This window comes from Scomber japonicus, chromosome 1, assembly GCF_027409825.1.
Source record: "Scomber japonicus isolate fScoJap1 chromosome 1, fScoJap1.pri, whole genome shotgun sequence".
NCBI classification, from domain to species: Eukaryota; Metazoa; Chordata; class Actinopteri; order Scombriformes; family Scombridae; genus Scomber; species Scomber japonicus.
The window spans coordinates 29539944-29566552 of record NC_070578.1 but is presented as its reverse complement, the minus strand read 5'-3'; the positions used below and the strand labels follow the sequence as shown (position 1 = coordinate 29566552).

The following is a 26609-nucleotide window of genomic DNA, read 5'->3' as shown; positions in this document are numbered from 1 at the left end:
TTGCCCCAGAACTGTCATTCTTTAGCAGAGGTGAGCGGCCTTCACTTCCTATTGCTGGCTGCCAATTTTCCACCATGATCCCATGATCCACTAATCCCTCACAGCTGGGCCTCTCTCTCTCTCTTGCCCTCTCTTTATCACTCTCTCTCTCTTTCTCTTTTACAGACATAGACGAATGTACCTTTTCTGACATCTGTGTCAATGGACGTTGCCAGAATATCCCAGGCCTTTTCAGATGTGAATGTAACCGTGGTTATGAACTGGACAGGAGTGGAGGCAACTGCACAGGTAAGACTAGTCAAAACACCAGCACAGCTGTCTGCCCCAATGATGCTCTGTGCTGACAGAGAAAATTTGAAAGAGAGTAAAATCCAATGGCCAGTGTAGCAGCCATCATCTCCTCTGAGCTACACAAATAAAGTGGCTGCTCATATTGTTCTTGTTGTGGCAAATAATGACATATTAATTAAATATGAAGAACTCTCATTTTTATTGCACTCATACTTTTGTGGAGATGCCATTTTCAAAGACTTGTTGCATTGTCTTTCTTTCTCAGATATCAATGAATGTGCAGACCCAACCATCTGTATTAATGGAATGTGTGTTAACATCCCTGGAAGTTACCACTGTGACTGCCCACCAGACTTTGAACTTAATCCCACCCGGGTGGGCTGTGTGGGTGAGACTCCACAAGTTCTCATTACACATTTTCAGTGTTTGATCTACACTATCCTAGAACTAATTTGGAATCAAAAGCTAACACAATTGTTAACCTCAACACCTTTGTGTGTGTGTGTGTGTTAATGTACACAGACACTCGCTCTGGAAGCTGCTACCTGGACGTTCGTTCCCGCGGAGATGCGTCAGAGAGCTTGGACTGCTCCAATGAGATCGGGGTTGGTGTTTCCAAGGCATCTTGCTGCTGCTCCCTGGGCCAGGGCTGGGGAAATCCATGTGAATCATGCCCTTCTGTCAACTCAAGTGAGTCAACACATTTGATTTTGCAATGCATTACACATGTTTCTTTTCATGTTTCATTTGAATTGCACATGTTGTAATTGTCAGCCACTTCATAGAACATGTGAATATACAGTAGCTATGTATAATTTGCTCACCATGTCATCTGATCAACACTTTGCCACCATTATTAAGTGATAAGTAATGGATAAGACACAAGCACTGGTTAATCATCAAGCCTCTTCAAATTAGTGAAGTCAGAAGTTAATTAAGTAATAAACCAGTCTTTTTTAACAGTTCACTTGCCATTACAACATTACTGAGTGGACCTTCACCAACAACACAACTGTCTCTTTTTTAACCCAAGAGAAGCAGCAATAATCTTCAGGTTATTCCCACCAACCCAACAATTTAGTCAAATCAGTTGCAGATTATAAGGCTGGGATACCAACACAAATCTATAATGAAGGCTACTATGATAAAACTGCTGCTGAGAACAGATTTTTTTAATGTGCATACCTAAGTAAAGTCAGAGACTGTTTTGAAATTTGATTGAGAGAGGGAATCTCCGTTTTAAAAAGTAGTTTAAAATTTTGTTTTAATCTAACTACCGCAACATAATATATGTATCATTGGCTTTGATCAACAACCCTGCCAACTTCATCTGTTAGTTGTTTTGTACCATGGGAGAAGAAATCAGTCTTGGCACTTAATGCCCTTAAGTCACTTGAAGTGGTTTCAGGTTGTCTGTTACTGATGCATCCAGCAGTAACATGAAAAATCATAACCAAAATATCAATGTATAAACATACCAACATTTTAAATCAGGCCTGATAAAGTGTTGTGATTTAGCCACTCTGCCAACATGCAGGCTTCATGCAGCCTGCTCTTGTCATGCGATGACTGTGTGTTTGCTGTAATTCTTGGTAAAAAAGAGACAGCTTTGTGCAACTTACTTGGAAATTGTCAACAGATGGTTCAAAACATTACAGGGAATGACTCATCCTTTTCAGCTGAAGGAAATGCTTGCTTCTATGACAAGAACAAACCCTATTTCTTTTCCCTTTGTAATTCTGAGTAGCTGCAGTCATGTCCGGTCCACAGGGTTCTATGGATAACTCTGAGATTTGAGATGACACATCAGAAAAAGAACAGATAGGCGAAATGGTGACCAATTTGACCACTGACAAAACTCATTAACAACTCAAAATATCTTTATCAGCCAATCACTACTGTCAAATTTTGCAATAAAACAGCTTTCAGGTTATTTCAGGTTAACGTCATGTGGTGCTTTTCTGTGTTACAGCGGAGTACAAGACATTGTGTCCTGGAGGAGAAGGCTTTAGACCGAACCCCATCACTGTCATCTTGGAAGGTCAGACAGCAACATACTATCATGTGTTTGCGTGAGGTTGCTTCTGTATACAGAGACACTTAAAGAGACAATGCCCACACGTGGTCACTGAGTGTTTCTTTTCTTACACTTGCAGACATAGACGAGTGCCAGGAGCTGCCAGGCTTGTGCCAGGGAGGACAATGCATCAATACCTTTGGCAGCTTCCAGTGTGAATGCCCGAAAGGTTACGCACTTAACACAGAGACCAGAGTGTGTGAAGGTATTTGATGCACACACACACCAAACACCAATACACATAAATAGGCACATGAACACACAGGTGACCTACTCCTCTCTCGCTCTTGCCCTGGGATGTTCAAGTGGGAAGGAAATTGAGTCCAGCCGTCGAGGCCTTCTTTCAGCGAGGACACATGGAGAGAGAGTGAAAAGCAATGAGAGCAAAAAGACAAAGAAATATTGGGTCCTTTTGTCCTGTAGACAACACTGCAGCTCATTCTAGCTCAATATGTGTCTGCTCTAGTTCCCGTCTGTTGCTAACCCAGCAAAGCTCAGTCAGGATGATGAGACAGCTGAGCGCCTAACTGTGTCCAGAGGAGCTAGGCTCTGATGTGGTCAGCCCTCTCCTCAGGGAAGTACACTGAGTCCCCTGTAGACAGGCCAGAGATGACGGAGGGAGGGAGAGACGGAGGAATGAAAGATAGGGGGAAAGAAAGAGATAAATGAGAAGCGTGTTTAGAAAAGAGAAACAGGAACAGAGAAAAGAGGAGAGGGCGAAGGGTTAGACAATGACATGTGGCTGGCGGCATTTTAATTAGCGTGTGTTTTTTGGCCAGGAGAACAAAAGCTGGTGTCGGCTCTGTAAAGACCAGGACTCTACATCGAGGATGTCTCTAATCAATCAACAGTTCAGCTGTTAGCTCGGCTGGAAGGAACAAGTGCTGCGTTTGCTGCTTTGCAATAATGTTGGTCAAAGTATAGAATTGAGGAAAGCTGTTGAAAAAATGACAAAAACTGATATGAACAGAGAAGCTTTTAAAAAGCAATTACATTTTGTTGCAGCTGTGGCAGTGGTTGTTTTGGATGTGGAACTTACAGCACGATCCCATAAGATGACATTGGGGAATAAGTAAATGAATAAGCAGATGCCCAGAGGAAGAACAGTTTACAGCAAATTGATTTTAAAGCAATGGCTTGACATTATGGGAAATATGTTTAGTCCTTGCCTTGCTGAGAGATAGATGTGAAGATAACGGAGTACTCCACTGAGTTAGCACTGCACTCTCATCATGATGGATTGTTTTAAAAAAGAAGGATTAAAATTGATGTGACTGAACCATAGATATCAATCTTGTTATTCTAATCATTTTTCTTCCTTGTCAAATCCTGGTATTTTATATTACCCACAATACAACTTGACTCGATTCAATTGGATAATGTAGCCTTAAGCCGCTAGCCTCAAGCAGACATGAGGATCAGGCTACAGATGTCTGTTAACCTCACATCTTTCTAACTCCACACCCCCAAATTTTTTCATTTTCAGACCCTAACTAAATTATCAGATTTTGCGCAGCTCCCTCTGGAGCCACAAAAGGTTTATACAACTTTCTTTAACATATGTAGTGGTACTCCTCGAGTCATTTCAACAGACTTTGATGGGTAGAATTGGTGGTTTTCCTATAACACAGTACTTCCTACCACCAGAAGATGGTTAGTTTGTTGGTTAGGACGTCATCGCCCCTGGCAAAGAAATAGCTCAGCACATAGACACATGGAAAACCACAACTTGTTTTACACTTTGCTTTTTGTACCTATTGCACAGATCAGATGCAGTGCTAGACTGGTTGTTTCCTACTGCTTTTAGTCATTTTTCCAAGCTTGGCTAACCAAGATTGGCAGTGAGCTTCACGTCTCATTCTCGAAAAGACACCAAATACACATGTTCCCCAAACTATCTAACTCTTTATAATTGCGACGTTGACTTTGTTTGAATTTAATAATTAAACCCACTGCCAATTTTAACTCGACATGTAACAAAATCAAACATGAAATTTATCAAAATAATTGACTAATTGCTGTCTGTTCTTTTCTTTGTTTGCAGATATCAATGAGTGTGAACGACCAGGTATCTGTGGCCCAGGCCAGTGCTACAACACCATCGGGAACTACACCTGTATCTGCCCTGTGGATTACATGCAAGTCAATGGAGGGAACAATTGCATGGGTAGGTCAACATGCTTTGTCAGTGGACTGTGTTAATTAACAAAATTTACTGCACTGACATTGTTGCAGTACCTCATCCATATCCAACTGTTTCTGTGTCTTTCTTATAACATGCAGATATGAGGAAGAGCTACTGCTACAGGAACTTTTACTCTGACAACGGGACATGTGATGGAGAGCTGACCTTCAACATGACCAAAAAAATGTGCTGTTGCTCCTACAACATTGGCCGTGCATGGAATAAACCCTGTGAGCAGTGTCCTGTGCCCAGCACTGGTGAGGTCCTGCAAACGCACACATGCACACACACATGCACACACACACACACACACACACACACACATTGAAAGTGTAAAAACTACATGTGAACTTTTGTAAACTCAAGTTTTATATCTACTCAGATGAATTTGCCATCCTGTGTGGCAGTGAGAGACCAGGATATTACATTGACATCACCACTGGACAGGTCATTGGTAAGACTTTTGCCATTCAAAGGTTTATGTGATGAAAAGGAAACTATGTTTTATTTATATTTTATCTCTCTGTTCCTTTCTTGTGTGCTAGATATTGATGAGTGCAGGGAAATCCCAGGAGTGTGTGAGAATGGAGTGTGCATCAACATGATCGGTAGTTTCCGGTGCGAGTGCCCCATTGGCTTCATCTACAATGACAAGCTGCTGATTTGCGAAGGTACGACCTGTACTCCACTGAAGCTCTCTGCCACAGAGAGGGCCATTCTAAAAATGTTGAATGTTGTAAATCTTTAAATAAACCAACTCAGTTTAAAAGTGTCACTGGCATTTGACTGTCTCTGATCACATGTTTTCCTGTTGTCAGATATTGATGAGTGTCAGAATGGGCCAGTGTGCCAGCAGAATGCTGCCTGTCTCAACTTGCCAGGAAGCTACCGCTGTGAGTGTAAACCTGGATATCGCTTCACCCCCACTGGACAATGTCTAGGTAAGACTGCGGTTGTGATTAGCTCTGATCTTTGAAGAGGTAAAAGGTGTCTGCACTTATATTATACAGTACATAACATGGGAACTTTGTATGGACTCTGTCTGGTTTCATGCAGGATTGTTAGAGTTCACTCAACTTACAGTGGTTCAGTCAACTCCTAATGACCTTAGTAAAGATTATACAGAATTGGTGGAAGCATGAAGCAGGATTAGAGAGAGGATTAGAGGAAGCAGCCAGAAGTCTGCTGTTGTCCATGAGGGTGATGCTGATGTCTCTGTGATTTCCTGTAGCCTGATGCAGTCTTGCCTCCTCAAGCTATTGTATCAAATTCAGTTATATGAAACTCTTTGAACTGCACATTCTTGCCATTTATTTGCCAAAGATAAAGCACCAGAGGCAGCATGATGACAGTAGAGCTGAGGAAGAATTCTTCATGGTGGGCTTGTTATTAAGGAAGAGAGAATGTGAAGCATGTGTTTAGCTGTTGAGCATGTGCTGCAGTGTATCTGAAACATGTCGCTGTCAGTCTGGCTAGTCTTCGCTGATAAGCAAATGTTAAATCAACATCCTGTTGTGCTTCCTGCTTTTCTTGCGAGTCTTAACAACAAAACATGGCCAGACTACAGTGAGAATGTAAAACTGTGTAACTGTGTAAATAATAATTTTACAGTGACTTATAATGAATTTAAAAAATCAAATAATTGCTGCAAGGCATAGTATAAAATTGAATATCTAAAGTACTTAAAAAATTACACTTTATTGACTTTAATTATCGTGATGATAATCGGCCGTAATGCAACTTGTGTCAACTTGTGTAATTGATTGCTAAGCAACAAATAAGAACATAATGTTTGTTTCTTGATTGAAAAAATATCCAAATAATAATGAAAATCGCAATGAATCAAAAAATACTGTCAATACAGTACCATGTTCATTAATACAGTGTATCAATGAACACCCCCAAAAAGCTTCAGATTTTGTATGATGTGATTTACTGAACTTTGATTTAGTCATTTGCGTTAACCCGTCTTGTGTTATATATCCTATGCCAATGTTGCGTTTCAATGAAAAAAACTTTCTATGGGACACTTACATACAGGATCTTAAAGAACCAATATATAATACATAAAATGACCATGATATGTTTTTAGAGATTAAGGAAACATGCTAAGTTGAAGTACTGGCTTCTCTGACTATAATACATCAGCCAGTATGTTCTCCTTTGAAATTTCCATTCCTGTGCAGAACGTCTGTTTTTGTTTTGGCGTGTGTGATTCGGCCCACTGCCCATTCAACCTGATCATGGTGCTGGCACGTTATTTTTATTTATTACGTGCCACCTCCATGTAATGCGGTGTTAAGTGGTCGTGGTCATTTCACATATTTCTGTGAGATCAGGTTGACGCCCATTTCGACACCCCGGGTTGCCAGATATGAAACAATGGCACACAAACACAGCGTGCTGCAGCCATGGAAGCAAGAAAACAAACTGGATTAACTGCGATAGATTCCACTCGACCTAAAAACCCGCTTGAGCCTTGAGTCTGGGGAGCAAGGGCGTGGGGAGACAACTCTTTCCAATATTTTGAATTTGGACTGCAGTACCCATTTTAAATGCTTGCTGTCAGTGCTGCATATTTCTCCTTTAACTGTTTGATATATAATCAGAATCTGTGGCATACCACTGAATTCTCAGTGTCTAACAAGTTTGTTTGTCCCCTTTTAGACCGGAATGAGTGCATTGAGAACCCCGGTGTATGCACACCTGGTCAGTGCATTGACACTTTGGGGAGCTACCGCTGCCTCTGCCCCAATGGCTTTAAAACAACGCGGGACGAGTCAATGTGTGTTGGTAAGCTGTGTTGGATCCTATCAGCTAGCGTTGGTTCTTGACATGTGGAGCACTGTCCTGTTTGACGTAACTCTGTGATGCTTCTTTGTGGTTTCAGATGTGGACGAGTGTGAGAGGCAACCCTGTGGCAATGGTACCTGTAAAAACACAGTGGGCTCCTACAACTGTCTCTGCTACCCCGGCTTTCAGAATTCACACAACAGTGACTGCATAGGTGCGTTTAGGTGTTTCTGTGTGTGACAAAGAATAATATATGCAAGGTTATCAATGTGACATTATAAATTAAGAGCACTATTGTCTCTTTAATGCACACTGTGTTATTTTTGTTTTGATCAGACATCGATGAGTGTTCGACCCAGAGGGGCCTGTGTCGTAACGGGCAGTGTGTAAATACTGTGGGAACCTTCCTCTGTGTGTGCAATGATGGATATGAACTTACTCTGGATGGCAGAACGTGTGCAGGTACGGAACTGAAATTGTCAATTTTTTTCTGAATATGATCTGTACTGTATGTTTTACATTATCTCCCTCATGTATTCCCTCTTCAGATATCAATGAATGTGCAGTGAATCCAGGCACATGTGGCGCTGGCACTTGTCTGAATCTGGACGGCTCTTACAGGTGTATCTGCCCACCTGGCTACTATCTCCACGAGGAAACCTGTGAAGGTACTGCAGCATAGAGCCACTCCTTTCTGCATCATTGTAAATAAAGATAAGTCAAAACTTGAATAATAAAAACAGGAATTTCTGAGTAATAAAATATCTGCACGTGGGGGTGAATCCCACCTCAGGCAACACTGGGAACACCTTACTCACATGCAACATGCTCGTACTCATATACACACACACACACATCAAATCATAGCTCAGACCAGCTCTGCTGAGGTGCAAGAAGAGAATAGAGTGCTGCCTCTGCTGCTCCTCATCAGTTTCCCCACTGCTACAGACAACCCGTCTTCTCCCTTTCACACGTGGGAGTGGGCCCAAGCCAGAACACTTGGGTTGTTTATACAGTGAGGCTGATGAAGAGATATTCGGCAGACTTCAACACATTCCTGCTTAGGGCTCTGTTCCTGGAATCAGGGAGGAACAGCACTGAATTCTCAGCATCAGTAGCGGCAGCAGCTGGTCATTGTGATGGGCGAACACGTGACACAGAGGCTATTCCAGATAATACGCCTTCATCCAACTATCCATTAGTGAGATTACATTCTGTTTTATCACATTTGGATAGACTATGACGTACTGGTATGACCTCATCCTTGCAGCTTTGACTGTAGTTCAAAGGAAAATTATACAGTATGTCAGTGAAGTACTTCAGCATGAGTTTTTGTACAAATTATGGATTTTAATTGATTAGATTTGTAAGTAGAGAGGTTCCCTTGAATGATGTTGGCAGTGCATGCTGATGAAGTGGTTGATACTGTTCCTTTCTGTGTGCGTCAGATATTGATGAGTGCTCCCAGTCGCCAGAGATCTGTTCGTTTGGGACCTGCTCCAACACCGAGGGAAGCTTCACCTGCTTGTGTCCTGACGGATTCCAGCTTTCTGCCTCTGGACGCAGATGTTTAGGTAATTTTGTGTGTGTGTGTGTGTGTGTGTGCGTGTGTGCGTGTGTGTGTGTGTGTGTGTGTGTGTGTGTGTGTGTGTGTGTGTGTTTAGAGAGGGGGGTGGTGAGACAAGGAGGGAAGAGAGGATATGAAACTCTAATCTCATGCATCAAGTTTTAAAATGCAAACTGCAAATACTGTATACTGTTAACTATATTTGTATAGTCTGTCTCTGAGTGCTGGTGGAGACTAAGCAGCAGTCAGTGGTGTTAGACTTTTGCTGCTCTGTCAAGATAGCACACTATGTTCCAGCTGGTTCTGCTGCTGCTGCCTCAACAAGGCCAAGGGTGGCTCTGAACAGATCACTTTTCCATTTCCTCACTTGTGTATGTGTATGTGTGTGTGTGTGTGTGTGTGTGTGTGTGTGTGTGTGTGTGTGTGTGTGCGTTTGTGTACATATGTGTGTTTTTGGGGTAGGGTGGGAGTGCACTGAGTCCTCTGTTAGGGAGTTCCCTCTCCAAACACTGAAGTGATGACATCATCAATTCATTGAGGCAGTTTACAGTTTGCATTTCACTTTTCTCTCTAGCATCAGAAGTACTGACTGAGGGTTGGGGGATAAATAGGAGGAGCTGGGTGGAGGGTGAGCAACATTGGCAAGAAAAGGAGTTCAAGGTTTTCTGACAAAGACAAACCCCTGTCCCACTGGTGAAAGCCTTTTTTGTTGAAATTTAAAGAAAATTGATAAAATCATGATGGCAACAGTGATGAAGAGTTTTTGTGCACAATAGCATAATAAATGTTTTTTATTGGATTTGTTTACATATCCCATCTACACTCTACTAATACTGATAAGAACCATCTCCATAAAGACTGAAAAGACATAAATTGGTCTTTAATGTGGAAGACAGTCAAAAAACAGTGAATGAGTCTATTACAAATACAGTGAAGTCGTCACTTTATATTATCCATAGCTTTGCCCATTCAAGCTTTTCAACCCAATTAATTTATTTTGATTTTCTTAAACGCCTAGTAAACTGATCCACGGTCATGAAGCCCAAGCCACATGTAATCCCTGTGCCTCACAAGATGAGAAAAATATAATTGGTCTTTTTCCATGAATCCATTAAAATAAGACTATTTAACTTTAGTTTAACATTGACCACTGTGGCTACAAGTGAACAGTATGGAATGAATGACAAATACATAAAGGTAGTGTAACAACAGCATATCAGTTGAGTAAAGAAGAGTCATACAATCATCAAAGTGATACAGTAATGTCAGTTACACAGAAATGTCAATATAAATATTAGCTAACATTAGCCACCTAAGCTAAGTATCATACTATACCTAAGAATGCTGTATCAAGAAAAAAATCTGCTCATGAATTCAAATGTTCCTTTTTAAGAGTAGGAATGTGCAATTTCTTCTTTAAAATGTTCTTTGAAACATTACATAGGCCTACTTAAATGTTTTTTTTACATATCGTGCTACATGCTAGATCTACTGTATTTACAGTATACTGCATGTGTGAGGCATTTTGTCAAGCATCATAAAATCAATTGTGTGTGTGAAGTAAATGGCTCACACATACTGTACATATTACAGACCCAGACTTTGCATAGGTAGATTGGCAGTACATGGAGCCACACTGATCATTGACTTCACATTTGCTTTGTCATGTTAAAGTCACGTTAACATGTCTTATTTATCATCATAACAATCCTTAATAACACACAAAATTTTATTCTTTATTATATAGTATAATAATAGTTGTAGTACAGAAAGAGAGGGATGGGGTTGAACTATTGGTAACATTACATGCTGTGCAACTTAACCACTAGTGACATGAATCACCAATTAGTGGCATATTTTGAATTAAAAATGCTTTAGTGGTTTTGGAAATCTCCATAATCATTATGATTAAATATCTGTCACCACCATCAAATTTGTGTCACCACTGTCAGACCTCTTGTGGCCTTAGTGTTGATTTATTTCAAAGCTTGATTTTCTAATATTCATGTTTTTTTATTTGCATTTTATGTTATATTATTATGTTATTTTTCAGTATTACCTGAATTTTATGTAAGAAAAACAATTCTCACATAAAACAATTTGTATATATTTCCTAATATGTAAAATATGAATGACATACACATGTGAAGATTCACACACACACACACACATACATACTGTACAACAGACATACACACTTGCACAACAGCTGTGCTCAAAAGCACCATAAATTTCTTTTGTGGAAAGGCTGACAAATCAGTTTCATGGAGGAAAGTAACATGACACACTTTGACATTCTCTTCACAGCACCAGGTGTTCATGTATGTGATCTTTGCCTCAGAGCCAGGTGTGTGTGATCTATGGTGGTCAGAATGCTTATTTGTGTTGAGTTCAGTGAAGGCCAGTGCTAGCAGGAGAGCGCGACCATATGCTTCTCATTACAAGTGAGTGCCTGGTCCAGAATGAACCACAGCCCTCAGAAACAAGACAGAGAGAGAGAGAGACTGACACAGTGACACATTGATTCCTGACTAAATATATCGTAATTAGCCAACCTCCCTACTCAGTATAGTATATAATACTTTGCTAATCTACTTTTTTTTTCTTAGTTTCATTGTTTGACTTTGGCTGATATACAGTACCTACAAGTAAGCATAACACTGTACTAATCCCTGTTATTATCAAGATTGTAGGAACGAGTGCCATGCTGGACACAGCTTCTCAACAGAGTCCTATTGTACCATGGAAACATGAGCCTAATTTGTTTGAAACCCATTTTAATCTCTATAATGGTGGTAATTACAATGTCACACTGACCTATTGTTACATTGGCCAGAAGTTTGACAATAAGACACAGGTGCAAGAATGCAGTGTTTTCTTCAATTACTCACACCCTGCAATCTGGTATGCCTCCTCTTTACTGAGATTGAATGAAGTGGTAACAGGCTAGCACCTGACATGAAAAGGTTATCTTAGATTACATTCAATGATAGTTAAACAATAATACAATGTCAATTTTTGTGGTGATGTGTGCCAAAAATTGTTAAAAATGTATGTATAGTTTAAGGAAATGAGACATAATGTTGCACCTAATTAAGTGGATTTTGTTTTATCTTTGGATGGAGCCAGGCTTGCTGTCCCTCCTGTTTCCAGACTTTATGCTATCCAACTGTTGGCTGTAGCTTCATATCAAATTGGTATCATTTTTCTCATGTAACAAATAAACAAGCAAATATGAGCAAACACACGTGTTTCCAGAAAGGTCAAACTATTCCTTTGGGACAAATAATATAAGCAGAATAAACAAAATAAGATTTATATGTTTCCAGTTGCACCTTCAATCTCTCATATTTTTCACAACTTTTTCCTCTCTGTGTCTGTTAACCCTTAGATGTACGTGTGAACTACTGCTATACCAAGTTTGAAAATGGGCGCTGCCTGTCTCCAAAACCCCAGAACACTACCAAGGCCGAATGTTGCTGCACTGCAATGCCTGGTCAAGGCTGGGGAGACCCCTGTGAAATCTGCCCCAGCAAGGGACAGGGTATGTACACTTCCAAATCCTCATACATGACATTTTTAGCATCATGTTACTGTATTTATGACTTGCATTAAATGGTTGCAGATGTGTATCCTCACCTCTGTCCCAATGAGGGATATCAACGGGGGGAAGATGACCGTCCGAAAGGTATGTTTGTCATCTACCTTGAATATTCAGTCCAATTTATAATGGTGGTTTCTAATTCACAATGTTTCTTGCTTGTAGATATTGATGAATGCCTCAATGATCCTTGTGTTAATGGCCAGTGCATCAACACAGACGGCTCTTTCCGTTGTGAATGTCCCATGGGTTACCGACTGGACATTAGCGGAGTCACCTGTGAAGGCAGGTTTTATTGTTATTTTGCTATCTCTCTCTCTCTCTCTCTCTCTCTCTCTCTCTCTCTCTCTCTCTCTCTCTCTCTATCTTTCTCTCTCTCCCTCCCTCTCTGTCTTCATATCATCATCTCCCTTTATGTCTCTCATTATTAACACATTTTTACGTCCTTGTGAAGATACCCCTTGAAAGGCTAACATGATCCGTGGGTTTAATGTGTCTGTCTTTAATGCAGACACTAATGAGTGTGACATTGGTAATCCCTGTGGCAACGGCACATGCACTAACGTCATCGGAGGTTTTGAGTGTGCATGTGACGACGGCTTTGAGCCTGGTCCAATGATGACCTGTGAAGGTATGTGAAATTATGTCCACATTCTCACTTCCATCACATCATCTTTCCAATACTGTAATACTACTGTAACTTGTTGCCTTCTGCTCCCTGCACAGACATCAATGAATGTGCCCAGAATCCTCTGCTGTGTGCTTTCCGCTGTGTTAATGTGGTGGGCTCCTACGAGTGCAAATGTCCGACAGGCTATGTACTTCGTGAGGACAAGAGGATGTGTAAAGGTACTACAACTAAATGACACACTCAGACATGCAGCTTTCTCAGTCAAGGTCCATTAACTGGAAAGTGTTGGTAGAAACGAAGTACATCATAAAGACATGCTGGTTCCACCATAAAGTTACGTAACACACTATCTTTGTGAGATCCTCAAGGGTTCTCTGTCTCGGATGAACTTAAAGCACTCTCTGGAAATTATAACTGGCCGAGTCACTGTTTACACCTCCGCTGTCTTAGATAGCTTGCGCACCATAGCAACGGCTGTATTTAGAGGGAAGCGCTGAGACAGGAGGAACCTGTCAATGTCAATAGAGTCATTGTTTACGTTAGACCTCCAAACAGACCACCAACTCACTACACTCCTGTTAACACTACAGAGCTCCGTTTTGGATTGGATGATTAGATTAAACTGTGAAGTGCTGCAGTGTGTGCATGTGTCTGTGTTACATCACTGGTGTAATTGAGGCACATGTATGCATATACACATAATGTATTACTGTGTATTTGTGAATTCATATTATGCTGTCTGTCTTCCAGACCAGAATGAGTGTGAAGATGGTATTGATGATTGCGCCAGCAGAGGCATGACCTGCAAGAACCTCATTGGTACATATATGTGTATCTGTTCCCCTGGATACACACGCCAGCCCAACGGAGAGGGTTGCATGGGTGAGACATCTTGAGTCCTGGGTGCTACAGTCCCAATGTGTTGTATCCTACTGTTTGAAATGATTACTCATCACTCTAGTTTATGGCCTTGAACCTAGCCTTTATTCTGTATTGATGATTACTGAAATACCAGCAACTCAATATGCTATCAGATTCTAGGAGATAAATTGAGCCTTGCCATGTAAATCATCTGTGAAGCTCTGAATATTTGCACACAATATTTATTTATTATATTATATTTATTTAAAAATACTCTTAAAAACACATATTGGCAAATATCTACCTTGAAAAAATCTCCATTTTGTATCCTGTCTTTGCAAGTAATACATTGTTAGTTAAACCTGAAGAACCAACATGATTAAAAGGTTGAATTACTTATTATATGTTAAGTGTTCAAAACACAGGACATTTGGGAATACAGGAAGAGAGGAGGAATTTGAAAAGACAATGATACTATGATCCCCAAATGATGAGCGGATGGGGAAATATCGATATATGCATATAATAACTGACAGGGAGGATATGATTTGATTAGTATTGGCCCTGGGAAAAGTGGAAAACAGAAAGATTTTATTAATGATTTGGACTAAACTGTTAGAAAGAAGGAAGTGTATTGACATGTTTGCAAACAAATTTTTCAAGAATGTTGAATTTGAGAAACGGTCTTAAGAAATTTAATTTGTGAGGCGGGGTCCTCATGCCTAACAAATTGGTTGAACTGATTGAACTTTCATTTCTAACAAAAAGAGCTTTGGACCAAATATTTCCATTTTATCTTTACATTATCCATGTGCTTGTATGTTATAGATCTGAATGAATGTGCAGCCAAACCAGGCATCTGTAAGAACGGCCGTTGTGAGAACACAGTGGGAAGCTACCGCTGCAGGTGTGACCAGGGATTCATCGCTAATCCCACACAGACTGAATGTGTTGGTACGTACACTGTTATCAATTTCTGTGTTTTCATCTGTTGTCACATATATGTCTTTCTCTCTAACCATCTCTTGAAACCTCAGATGAACTTTTTTTAACCTTAGGGAGAGTTTATATCAGAACCTATTTTCCTGCTTTTTTTTTTCTTTGACACCTTTATTTTGTGGTGTCTTGCTTCTGTATTTCTTGCATTTCTGACTGAAATAGGATGTTCGAATAGGATATAATGCTTCGATGCAGTGCAGTGCAGAGTCTAAAAGTTAATATTAGTGAATAGCCATTTTCCTGTAAGATACAAAATGAATAGGTTTAATAGTAGCTGTATTTAAATTAAAATGTTTTCTGTGACTGACATCTGGCTGACAAGGTGCAAAAGCAATTCATATTTCATGGGACTTTAACCCTCCCATGATAGTCTCTTTTGCTTCGTTGAAAACCATGTGTCTGTAACTGTCAAGATAGGCAAGGAAATATTTTCAAAGGCCTCCTCCCAAATCTAAATATATACCACGGGATAGACGTGATGTTCTGAACTCTGTGAGAAAAACTCCAGAGAGACTGAGGCTCTATCTCTCCTCTTACAGACAGTAGTGATAGAGCAGTGTGGGTTATCTATTTATGTCTGGCTCTCTGAGGCCAGGTCCTGTCTGGGTGGTTTGCTTTCCTCTGACCCACCTCTCTGTTTGTCTGCCTGCCTGTTTGTCTCGCTATCACGTTCCTTTTCCTCTCCCTCTCGCACCATCTAGATAACCGCGAAGGCTTCTGTTTCACTGAGGTTCTGACTACTTTGTGTCAGATGACATCGAGTAACAGGAACCTGGTGACCAAGTCAGAGTGTTGCTGTGATGGAGGCAGGGGCTGGGGCACCAACTGTGAGCTTTGCCCCCTCCCTGGGACCACCCAGTACAAGAAGATGTGTCCCCTAGGACCTGGGTATACCACTGATGGAAGAGGTATCTTACTGAAGAGACTTGATTTTATATTAAACGTGAATGTTAAAAATGAAAAATCAATCAATGATCAACAGTAAATGCACTTAATTCGAAGTGCAAATATTTATCTGATATAATTTTATGTTGAAAAGAATTTTGTTCACTGGATTTTAAAAGCTATATGTTAAATCACAAATTGTTTAAATGACTCTACTGGTAGTTATAAGCATAAGTTTGTTTTTGACTACAAGTCTACAGTACTTATTTTAGTTTTATACCCTACTCGCAGCCAACCACTGACTTCAAATCATTTCCGTACAATGCAATAACAAGCGCGACTCATTTTGAAAACTTTCTTGATTCGGCTTTTTAAGGATGCCACAGCATTCAGAGTTTGAGACTTGCCTGCAGGAACTATGATTAGCAATGAGATCAGCAGAACAAATCCTGAAGACAAAAAGCAAACATGGATGATGAGATGAAAACAACAATTTCATCTAATTTTGAGTTAAAACACTCCTGTTAGGGCCGGTCAGCACAAACAGGCAATGTTTTCAAAAGGGGTTCCTTCTTACAACTATGATAACCACGATAAGGAAATTAATTGTTCAGTGTGATGGATTATCACCAGTTTCCGGTCTTTGCAAGTCAATGTTCTGTGTGTACTGACAAGAATGGAAAACATGCAGATGAATGGCTGCTTTGAAAAGTAGGATATTAAGTGTTATGCTTTGGAAATTTGTCAGCAGTTATATGTAAACATTCAACCACTGAACCACCAGTTCTTTAACAGATGGATGTTGAATTAACAGATGGTTTCTTAGCCAGAAAGCACAAATCAATACTTTTATACTTGACACATCACTGAGGCATAACTAAACACATAGAACGATATTTCCGAAAGATTGTGCAAAACTGGGGCACACAGGTGTTATTCACTAAAATTCAGTTCTTGGTGAATAATGTAAGGAACAAAGAGAGCATACACTGTAGTTACAATATAATCTAAATAGCGCTAATGTTTCTTGTTTCTGTCCAGATATCGATGAGTGTCGTGTAATGGGGAACTTGTGCAAGAACGGCCAGTGTATCAACACTTTGGGCTCCTTTAGTTGCACCTGCAAACCTGGCTACACCACTGACATCACTGGCTCTCTGTGTGTGGGTAAGGCGGAATTTTACCTCCACCACTTATACTTTATAGACTCTTTTGCAACCATGCCTACCTCCTGTTGTCATTCCTGCAGTCTAGTAAAGAGCTAAAACTACGTGGGTGGACTGCCCACACACTCCTCTGAAAAATGTGCTCCGAGTCTGTCTGTCTCATCATCTCCCCTTATGGAATTTCTGGCTACAAGATCAAACTCTCACTCTTTCTCTTGCACCCTCAACCTCTCCCTCTAGATGTGGATGAGTGTATACAGGCACCGAAACCTTGTAATTTCATCTGTAAGAACACAGAGGGAGGCTACCTCTGCTCCTGCCCTCGCGGATACAACCTACAGGAAGATGGGAAGAGCTGCAGAGGTGACACGCACACACATACAGCAAAACAGAACTTCTGTCTATTCAAAAGTATCCCCCATTACACTCAGTGCTTCTCAGATCAGTTGAGTTCAGCGTCATGCTGTTCTTGTTTGACTTAGTTTCCAGGTTAGAGCTACAGTAGTGCTGAGTTGGCCAGGCCCTCTGCCAGTGTTCTGCTCACTGTCCCGAGTCGCTTAATTTGGACCAATGTGTCCATGTTCATGTGTTTGTTCATGAACATGTACCTTGTGTCTAGAGCCCATGACACAGCGCATCTGGTAGTGTCTCTGTTTATCAGGCTTGTTTGTGAGTCTAAACAAGTGTGCTGCTGGTGTCAGGTTTTAAGGCCTCTTTTCATCTTTATTTACCATAGCATTAGTTTCCCCCTCTTCAGTGCCTCTCTATGTTTCCGGTGTCTGGTTCATTTGCAGTTCATTTGTAGGTCAGTGACTGTAGAAGGACTGGAATTTGACTCACAGAATAGAGCAGCCCTCATACAGTAGTACATGCAGTTGTCTGACACCGCTCCAACAATAGTATCTTAAAAGTACTTCTGCTACACTATGATTTATAGCTGATTTCATATCATATAACTCCTTCTCTTTTCAGATTTGGATGAGTGTTCAACCAAACAGCATAACTGTCAATTCTTGTGTGTTAACACCATCGGTGGGTTCACCTGTAAATGTCCTCCTGGCTTCACCCAACATCATACAGCCTGCATTGGTAAATAAACACAAGCAAAACATGAATATACTGCACACCCATAAATGCTGTAATAACAAATGTTCTTTAAACAGCTGTCTGTGTATCCCCAGATTGAATGAGCCAGATGGTGGCATGACAAGTCAGATTCAACTCACACCGTACACCCCGTGCCCTATGCACACACAATTTGTTCTTTCACAGTGTAATTTCTTAAAGTATCTTCCAGCCCGGCCCATAAAAGACCCCTCAAGCATCCTCTTGTCTAACCTTTACAAATTCTCTCTCAGAGTTAATGGACTCTAGCTGATATCACACTGATCTTATTAGGCTAGACTGGTTTGTAGTCATGGCAGCTTAGCAATGCTTTGTTATGGAACATTGCAGCGGATCACCATGACTACCACAAACTTTTTTTTTCCAGACCATAAAGCTGCTCACATGACCTCATGTCAAATCAGAGGCAGGGAACCCTCAGTTTTGACTGAAGGAATATCCCCAATCTAATGACATACAGAAGTGTGGCGGTGTTATTAATTTAAAAGCAAGGATGATGGAGAAACATGGGTGTGACAAAAAACACTACAAATCATACCTCAGTTACTACAACTGATGTGCTTTAGTGTTGTACACCAATCTCATGCTAGGTTCAATCATACAGGCATATTGTAAACACTGTAAGAAAGAACTTATCCCTCCCAGTACATCAGCTTCTCCAAGCTGCTGTGGAACTGTATGTGTCCCTATCCAGTTTAATCAAGGTTTAAGATTTTCCTGGTTAAACTCACTAACTAACAATGATTGTCACCTTTATGCAATACTGGATGGGATCCATATTTAGATAGCTGGGTAATGTTCAACTAAGTAGAAGTATTAAGCTAGGAACACCTAAGAATAATATTAAAATATTAGAAACTGTGGAAAGAGCCAATATCACATATTTAAGAACTGACATTTAGAGATTAGATCTTATTTGCTAACCAAATTAAACTACATTATCATGCGCAAATTTTTATAGATTCCAGTCACAAGAATCAAACATTTGCAATGGCTCCATCTGGTCTGAGGTTTGATCAGTAGGTGAGAGATTGTATTCTTAACCCCTGCCGACTATGAGACTGTATCGTGTGCCAGTGTGCAAGTAACAGTCCGTGGTGACCTGCCAGATTTTTTAGCAGACCAGTGCTGACGCTCCATAGTCATGGGCTCATAATCAGCCTTTATATCAATGTTTTGTGTTTTGTCCTCATCTGAACCTTCTCTCCTCTCTGTGTAGACAACAATGAATGTGCAACAGACCCCAATCTGTGCGGCTCCAATGGTATGTGCCAAAACACTCCAGGAAGCTTTAATTGCGATTGCCAGCGGGGATTCTCATTAGATCCCAATGGACAAAGCTGTGAAGGTCCGAAAACAATTGATACCAACCTCAATATCAGCTGATTTAATACAGAAGATGGGCTCTTACAGTAGTTTTTGTGTATGTGTATGCTTCTGACAGATATGGATGAGTGTGATGGTAACCACAGGTGTCAACATGGCTGTCAGAACTTAGTGGGCGGATACAGGTGCAGCTGTCCACAAGGCTACCTGCAGCACTACCAGTGGAACCAATGTGTGGGTGAGTAAAGAGCTGGCTCTCCCTTGTGTTTGTTTTCATCGACAAATATAAAAATTCCTTCCTTTTGGGGCATCCTGATGACCTGGAGTCAGGCACAAGTCATCTATCGCTCTCCTCTTTCCTGCCCCTCTAAAAATATAAACATGTACAAAATGTTTTTCTTGCCTCTTGACGTACAACCCGTCCCTTACTGTGATAAGCTCATGAGAAGAGAACATTTTATGTTAAAACTAAAAAGTAGATTTATGTTTTGTTTATTCTGTGTGCACTCCAACTTAACAAAAAGAGATAAAAATACAGTACATAATATAATTAGAAATAGCTCAGGCATAGGCAAAGTACTGTATATGGGTATGAGTTTGTGTATACCTTAAAATAACAAGCTTTTCTCAGTAAAACTCATGTTGTTAGTTTGAATCTCTCCACATATTTGTAGCATTTGTAGGAAACTTCCCCAGTATTGTTTGTATCCTTTAACTGGAATGACCTCGTTTGTTTACTTCCCATCAACGTCCTGTGACCCAGATGAGAACGAGTGTCTGAACACCCAGATCTGCGGGGGAGCATCATGCCACAACACCCTGGGGAGCTTCCGCTGCCTCTGTCCCACTGGCTTTAACTATGAGCAGACCAATGGGGGTTGCTCAGATGTCAACGAGTGCTCCACCAGCCAGAACCCCTGCAAATTTGGATGCTCAAACACAGATGGAGGTTATCTCTGTGGTTGTCCCCCTGGATACTTCCGAGCAGGACAAGGGTATGTTAGTTGATTACTGTGTTTGAAAAGCTGCTTTTAGATGTTCCCAGCTGACTCGTGACCTTGTCATTGTTTTAGGCACTGTGTCTCAGGTCTGGGCTTTGGTAGTGGTGGCTCTGGTTCTGGACAGGGAGGTGAGGTGGATGATAATTCTCTGTCTCCTGAGGCCTGCTACGAATGTAAAATCAATGGCTATCCCAAGAAGGGACGCAAACGTCGTAGCACCAACTCAACACAGGAGGAAGACATGCAGGTAATCTGTCTATATGCAGGGCTGTAGCTACAGGACACTGAGGTTGTGTTCACAGTATTTCTTTTGTATCAACCTGAGGGAACCTAACGTTCAACAACTAAAACCTTACACATGGTAGGTGTTTTATAAGTCGGTTTCAGTATTTTTTTTAATTCAAATTAATTCATTTAAATTGTACTACTTTTGGGCTGACCCTGTAATAAAGAAATAAAGGTTTCAGCATTTCTCCACCAGAATTTTATGACAGGAAGTGTGGGAAAAGGCACGTAATAGCATTGAGACCTTCGTGCTGGGTAATTAAAAAACAACTTGTTGCTTTCTGGTCAAAATGTGAAGGCCAGGATTTCAGTTTTGCTGAAAGCCAGACTACTGTCAGTAAACATGTGTTATTTGTCTTATATCCACTAAATAACGTTTGATCTTATTCTCTTTTTTTGCAGCTGACAGAGGAGGTTGTCAGTCTGGCCAGTGTGGATATTGAGAACACCTTGCAGTTCCACCTGAACATCAGCGACCTGAGCAACCGTGACCACATCCTCGAATTCACACCAGCCTTATCCACCCTCAGTGACCATGTGCGCTATAACATCGACTATGGAAATGAAGAAGGCTACTTCAAGATCAACCAGAGAGAGGGCGTCAGCTACCTGCATCTGACCAAGAAGAAGGCCCTCTTCCCAGGGGCGTACCACCTTCAGATCAGCAGTATGGCCCTCTACAGGAAGAAGGAGCTGGCTGAGCTGGAGGACAGACATGATAAAGACTACCTCACAGGACAGCTGGGAGAAATACTGAAGATGAGGGTGCAGATCATCCTCCATTAACCATCACAAGACTGAGACAGGCAGATGTTGCCAGCAGCTGCTAATCCATTGTCAGGCTCACACTCCCCAAAACGCCAAACATCTCTGACTCTGGGTCAGTAGTTGGGGGCAACTTCTGCTTGCTCCAAGAGGGAGAAGGGCTCGCCACCAAAGAGACAAGAAGGGGGTGGGGGGAGGGACTGCATCATTCGATTGCCAAAGATGATTCTACATATCATAGATACAATTTCTGTGGAAAATGTCAGCTGAATGAGGCAGTATGAAAGATTTCAGTCAAATGAAGAACATATTGCCCCAACACACAACTTAAGCTGTGTGTAAAGCACTATTGAGGGTGTGAATAAGGTTTGTAATTGTAGGGTTTAATGTTGTATAATGATATGTGGAATCAGGTGCCACTTTGAAAGGCATGTGGACTGCAGGAAGCTCTAAAGGCTGAGTTTTTTAGAACTTGGCTTAGGTGGATGAAAAGGGTGAGTCCCAATAGTCTGAAATAAATTCATTTCCTCCCCTCAGGTAAATGACTGAACAAACCTGAATACATTGAAGTAAATACATTTCTCCTTCCCCAAATATTAATTTAATGGAGTGAAGATGAAAAAAGATTATGAGAATGTTTTAGGAGAGGAAAGGAACCCACTATGGACTATTGAGATGTAGCCATGTCTGAGCTTGAATGACTCCTACTGCATATTTAAACTATGCTTTTCCATCTTTCCTACTGACTAGAATAATTCATATTTACTGGTGCTAGCAACACAACCACATAGACTTCTGAATGCACTGTACTACTATACAAAACTCAGTAGTCAACAAGATACAGTCCCATCGGCCATTCTGAAGATTTCATGTCTTGCAACCGTAACAGCTAGCTTCCATAGCCTGTCTGCTCTCCTCTATACTACATGTAAATTGTGTTTATACTGTAATAATCAATGCCACTTTTAATCTATGAAGCATTTGTAAACTAGAGGAAGCCCCTGGAATAGAGGGGTTTGTAATGGTGCTTATAATGACCAACTACTTCCTTTGTAAACTGTGTATACATACACACACCTGCACACACACACACAATACACATTGATGATGCCAAACCTGGGCCTTCATGATTATGCACTGAGGTCTTCATGGCCACACATTCTCTCACAAGTACAATCAGTGCTGCATTGCCACGGACCAGCCTTACACCAGTCTGTGTTCCTGTTCACATCAGTGAGGGTTTAGTTGTAAATTCACAATAAAAACATATTTTTGGTGTATATGTATTCGCTGCTGTGCTTTCCCCTTAATCAATGAGTCAGTGAGTTCAGCAGTGAGCGGCTAGCTTCATGTTGGTTCCCCCTCTTCTTCAGGTAAACACTGGTCAATTGCAACTAGTGTTTCAGATGGTGAAACTTAAAATACTCCAGTGGAAGGATCAAGTTTACTAAAATGGCAGTGGCAACTCTTATCATGCACTGCCCCCTTGTGGAGTTTTGGAGAACTTTTTTTTTAACTTCATGGGAGTTCACATAATAGGGAGGTTAATCAGATAGAACACAACATTTACTAAAAATGTGTGTGAATGTCACAGTATACAAATAGAACTCTCCAAAGTACAAAAAAAGATCTTTATTAAGTACAGTACAATTAATTCTCAACACATACATTTTTCAAGAAATATAAAAGGAGCTTTCAGTTGCGCCCAGTTGATCCAAAACCTCCATCACCACGCTCTGTATCATCAAGTGTCTGAAAGAACGATGACATATACATGTAAGAAACCTACTGCAGTAGAGGAAAGGAATATTTGACAGTTTGGAGAAGCATTTTGGACAATATGTGCTTCTATTGTGTTGTGTTTGATTTTCTTACCTGTTGCTCCTGCAACTCTGGGTAGCAGATTCTCTCACACACCAGCTGAGCAACTCTGTCACCCTTTTTCACTGAGAGACAATGAAGAACAGAAAGAATTATATGTAAATGAGATATTTGTAGAAGTTGCAAAAACTCTAAATGGTTATGGACAGCAACATATTTCATCTGTTATTAATTCTTATTGACCTTGAGGTGAGGTGAATTGAAATATTACAAGGTGCAGTAAGTGGAAAGGTAGAGCAAATATTTTATCCATAGATTACTTTTAGGTTTAGAATGTATATAGCTCTACTGTCTGAGATGCAATAACTTGGGTGCCCCAGTAGCCTCTTCCCATCTCTTTCCTAATATTTCCTGTCTCTACACAGTCAAAGATTTGCAAAAATTGCCCAAACATAATGCAATACTGCATTAAATCTGCTGTACAGTATGTCCACATCTTACTTTTTATGAATATGTGTCTTACTTGACAGCACCATTGACACCAATGGTAAAGATGTGATAGATATAAGAGTTATTTACTAACAAATCAGAATCAGTTTATTTTCAACTAGGTAAAGATATTAAGCTTACATGACCATGACTATTTGCCATAAATTAGAGCAAAACAATTGTTGGCTTTTGTTTTTCCCATAGTGTATCCTTACAAAAACATGATTATGGATGACACTTGGTAACTATTAAATAAACTGGAGACGAAATTATCATTATAGTTATCGTGCTCCTCCAAGAGAGCTTCATATGTCTCACCCTACTAATAAAACTCTGGGCAAACTAATATGATTGCAGGTGAGGAGACGCTTCTCTCACAGATGCCACCACTCACCTTCAAATGTCTCCTTGCTGAAGTTAAAGAGAACAACTCCAACATTTCCTCTATAATCCTCATCTACAACTCCAGCTGAGAAGAACATACAGAAAAAAACATTGGAGTGACTCATAAGAAATGGGTTTAAACATTACCTGAACAATTATAGTCTCATCATAGTCAAAAAGGTAAATTATAAAATAAACTCACCACCAACATCAATGAAGTGTTTTGCTGCCAGTCCAGACCTTGGTGCTGAAAGGAAATGTACCGTAAAAATATACTAGTTACGACTTTTGTTGAACAAATGGTGTAACTTTAAGCACCTATAGGAAGTAGGAAGTCGATTCACTCACAGGAGGAAGACTATGCTGCAGGGTTGCATCAGCTTATCAAAAAAACACTCACCCACTCTACCATAGCAGCCATGTGGAACTGCTATCTGGATGTCTGTCTTCACAATGGCCTTATCCATTGGACCGATGGAATAATCATAAGCACTGTTCAAAATTCAGAAAACTAAGGTTAGCTAGTTCACATGGCCTCACATTAATCTGAGACGCTTTTATACAACATACAGTAAAATGCGTTCAGCCTCTGCATGAACAGAAGGTAATTTTGCAACAGAAATATACAATAACAAATAAAAGAAAAAGAAAACATTTCATATTTCATATTTACAGCCAGTTAAAAGTATGTGGTCTGATTGCATTGAAAACGTTACCTTATGTAAGCGGCTCACATCAACTCAATGCAATGTTGAACACAAACACACTTTTTTATTATAAGTAAAATATAAGAATCACCAACCTGTAGAGGTCATATCCTGCAGCTTTTGCTGATCCTCTGGAAGGTGCCGTGGCGTGCTCGGAAAGCTTAGCGAATCTGAGGACAGGTCTCTCTTCTGCAAGATTTGTTTCTGTCCTTCCCCTCTTAGATGGAGAAACTGCACATGCATCTGCAACTTCTAGGACAGGCATATTGGTTTTTACAGTTACAACCGAGAGGACACTAAACAATTTCTGCTGACTTGAAGACTGCCTGTTCGCTAACAAAAATACGGCTGATGTCAAGTTAGAAGAACCCCCAAGCTTCTGCCCCAATTTCTTGGCGGTCTGTATTATTTGAATGAATTTCCCGCGCTGGAAGTTGCGCCAAATTAGCTCCTCCTCTAAACCGCCTACTTTTGACACAAATGCGGTTTTATACACAACGAAACGCAGCAAAGGACAACTCTAGTTAAATGAAGAAGAATAGAGCAACTCTGGTGGTTTATGTAAGCGACTGCACACCTGTCATTAAGCGTATTTGGGGAGAAAAGATATTTTAAAACAGACATCGACAAGGAAGTAACTATGCTATGTAACTATGGCGACCCGTGTCGTCACATTATCGCGAGAGGGACTGACGGTACTGACGTTGTGATAAATAGAAAACAAATCCACGACACAAAGCACAAAAAGCATATGTTACGTTCTTCTTGCACCAGGATGAGGTTAACGTAGTTGTGGTGTAGTTTGCGCGTTCAGACAAGCTCAAATTCAACAAGCTATTGGTTACAACGACAGCAGTCAGTTACAAAATACTAGAAATGGCGAAGCTAACGTCAACAAGCCCTTGACATGTTGCCTATGGTAACGTTATCCACCCAGCTCTTGCTTGCCTTTGTTATGAGAGTACATCCGCGTCCGACACTCCTTTCCAAAAAAGCCGCCGGCAGCGTCAATAAACGGGGAGCACTGTTGCTTGAGACTCTTTATCCTGAGCAGCTTTAGTGTGTGTGTCATGTTGTTAGCATAGTCGTCTGCAGGCTAACAGCTAAATGCTATTGTCCTCTCAGCAGCTGACTGCAGCGCACTTCCTCCCCCTGTGCTGCAGCTCCTCACTCACCAGCAATAACTTGGCTGATGTTGAAACAAAAGCACGTATTTCTCACCCTCCTTGAGACTTGATCACCTCATATATATATTTAGTTAATTATTGTTATTATGATATACTTGATTTGTAACACATTTTAATAAGGGGGTCAGTGTTTTTTTCTTTAAAAAAAAATGCTCATAAAGTAAGGTTAATGGCACACAATTTATTCGAGTGTGCAGCCGGCCCATTTTCCATTTACTTTCACTCCAAACTTGAGGTTTGAGGCAAAACCACATATAGCCAGCATTTGCAGTCAGATCCAAATCCATGCTGCCCCCTATGGGAAATAAACCAGCATTGCCACTTCTTGATGTTGAAGATCAAAACAAATTTATTTAAAAGGCACATTTAAAACAATTGAGATTTAAAAACAGGCATTGAGAGGGACAGTCTAATGTGCAGCAGCAACTCGTTCCAGAGTTTGGGAGCAGCAACTGAAAAGGCC

General features: G+C 40.6%; 2 protein-coding genes across 2 annotated transcripts in view; one reads left to right on the top strand and one right to left on the bottom strand.

Moving 5' to 3' along the window:
* The window catches only part of fbn1 (fibrillin 1), a 60518-nt gene extending 37865 nt beyond the window's left edge, over nucleotides 1–22653 (top strand). Inside the window, exons 36-66 of the mRNA XM_053323294.1 lie at nucleotides 166–288; nucleotides 557–679; nucleotides 814–981; nucleotides 2264–2332; nucleotides 2448–2573; nucleotides 4413–4535; nucleotides 4652–4810; nucleotides 4936–5007; nucleotides 5099–5224; nucleotides 5372–5494; nucleotides 7221–7346; nucleotides 7444–7560; nucleotides 7683–7808; nucleotides 7895–8014; nucleotides 8795–8920; nucleotides 12305–12457; nucleotides 12539–12601; nucleotides 12680–12799; nucleotides 13026–13145; nucleotides 13241–13363; nucleotides 13896–14027; nucleotides 14835–14960; nucleotides 15707–15913; nucleotides 16932–17057; nucleotides 17297–17419; nucleotides 18029–18145; nucleotides 19401–19529; nucleotides 19626–19745; nucleotides 20271–20502; nucleotides 20581–20755; nucleotides 21196–22653. Coding sequence (XP_053179269.1) covers nucleotides 166–288; nucleotides 557–679; nucleotides 814–981; nucleotides 2264–2332; nucleotides 2448–2573; nucleotides 4413–4535; nucleotides 4652–4810; nucleotides 4936–5007; nucleotides 5099–5224; nucleotides 5372–5494; nucleotides 7221–7346; nucleotides 7444–7560; nucleotides 7683–7808; nucleotides 7895–8014; nucleotides 8795–8920; nucleotides 12305–12457; nucleotides 12539–12601; nucleotides 12680–12799; nucleotides 13026–13145; nucleotides 13241–13363; nucleotides 13896–14027; nucleotides 14835–14960; nucleotides 15707–15913; nucleotides 16932–17057; nucleotides 17297–17419; nucleotides 18029–18145; nucleotides 19401–19529; nucleotides 19626–19745; nucleotides 20271–20502; nucleotides 20581–20755; nucleotides 21196–21579 — 4277 coding nt within the window. The 3' untranslated portion in view covers nucleotides 21580–22653. The remainder of the gene's footprint in view (nucleotides 1–165; nucleotides 289–556; nucleotides 680–813; nucleotides 982–2263; nucleotides 2333–2447; nucleotides 2574–4412; nucleotides 4536–4651; nucleotides 4811–4935; nucleotides 5008–5098; nucleotides 5225–5371; nucleotides 5495–7220; nucleotides 7347–7443; nucleotides 7561–7682; nucleotides 7809–7894; nucleotides 8015–8794; nucleotides 8921–12304; nucleotides 12458–12538; nucleotides 12602–12679; nucleotides 12800–13025; nucleotides 13146–13240; nucleotides 13364–13895; nucleotides 14028–14834; nucleotides 14961–15706; nucleotides 15914–16931; nucleotides 17058–17296; nucleotides 17420–18028; nucleotides 18146–19400; nucleotides 19530–19625; nucleotides 19746–20270; nucleotides 20503–20580; nucleotides 20756–21195) is intronic.
* A 464-nt stretch (nucleotides 22654–23117) lies between these two features.
* Nucleotides 23118–26033, bottom strand: dut (deoxyuridine triphosphatase). Its single transcript, XM_053323267.1, has 7 exons — nucleotides 25908–26033; nucleotides 25055–25211; nucleotides 24653–24744; nucleotides 24455–24499; nucleotides 24263–24337; nucleotides 23434–23504; nucleotides 23118–23310 (listed from the first exon to the last, which is right to left on the bottom strand). The coding sequence occupies exons 1-7, from the start codon at nucleotides 26029–26031 to the stop codon at nucleotides 23254–23256; spliced, it is 621 nt and encodes a 206-aa protein (XP_053179242.1). The 5' UTR covers nucleotides 26032–26033; the 3' UTR covers nucleotides 23118–23253.
* Nucleotides 26034–26609: the final 576 nt, after the last annotated feature.

What these genes read in the sequence shown, in the direction of transcription:
- dut (XM_053323267.1), bottom strand. Translation starts at nt 26,031, where the DNA reads ATGACACACACACTAAAGCTGCTCAGGATAAAGAGTCTCAAGCAACAG. An exon ending in TGGCTGCTATGGTAGAGTGG is followed by an intron (nt 24,500 to 24,652) that starts GTGAGTGTTTTT and finishes ATTTCCTTTCAG; the next exon opens with CACCAAGGTCTGGACTGGCA. An exon ending in CAGCAAGGAGACATTTGAAG is followed by an intron (nt 23,505 to 24,262) that starts GTGAGTGGTGGC and finishes ATTGTCTCTCAG; the next exon opens with TGAAAAAGGGTGACAGAGTT.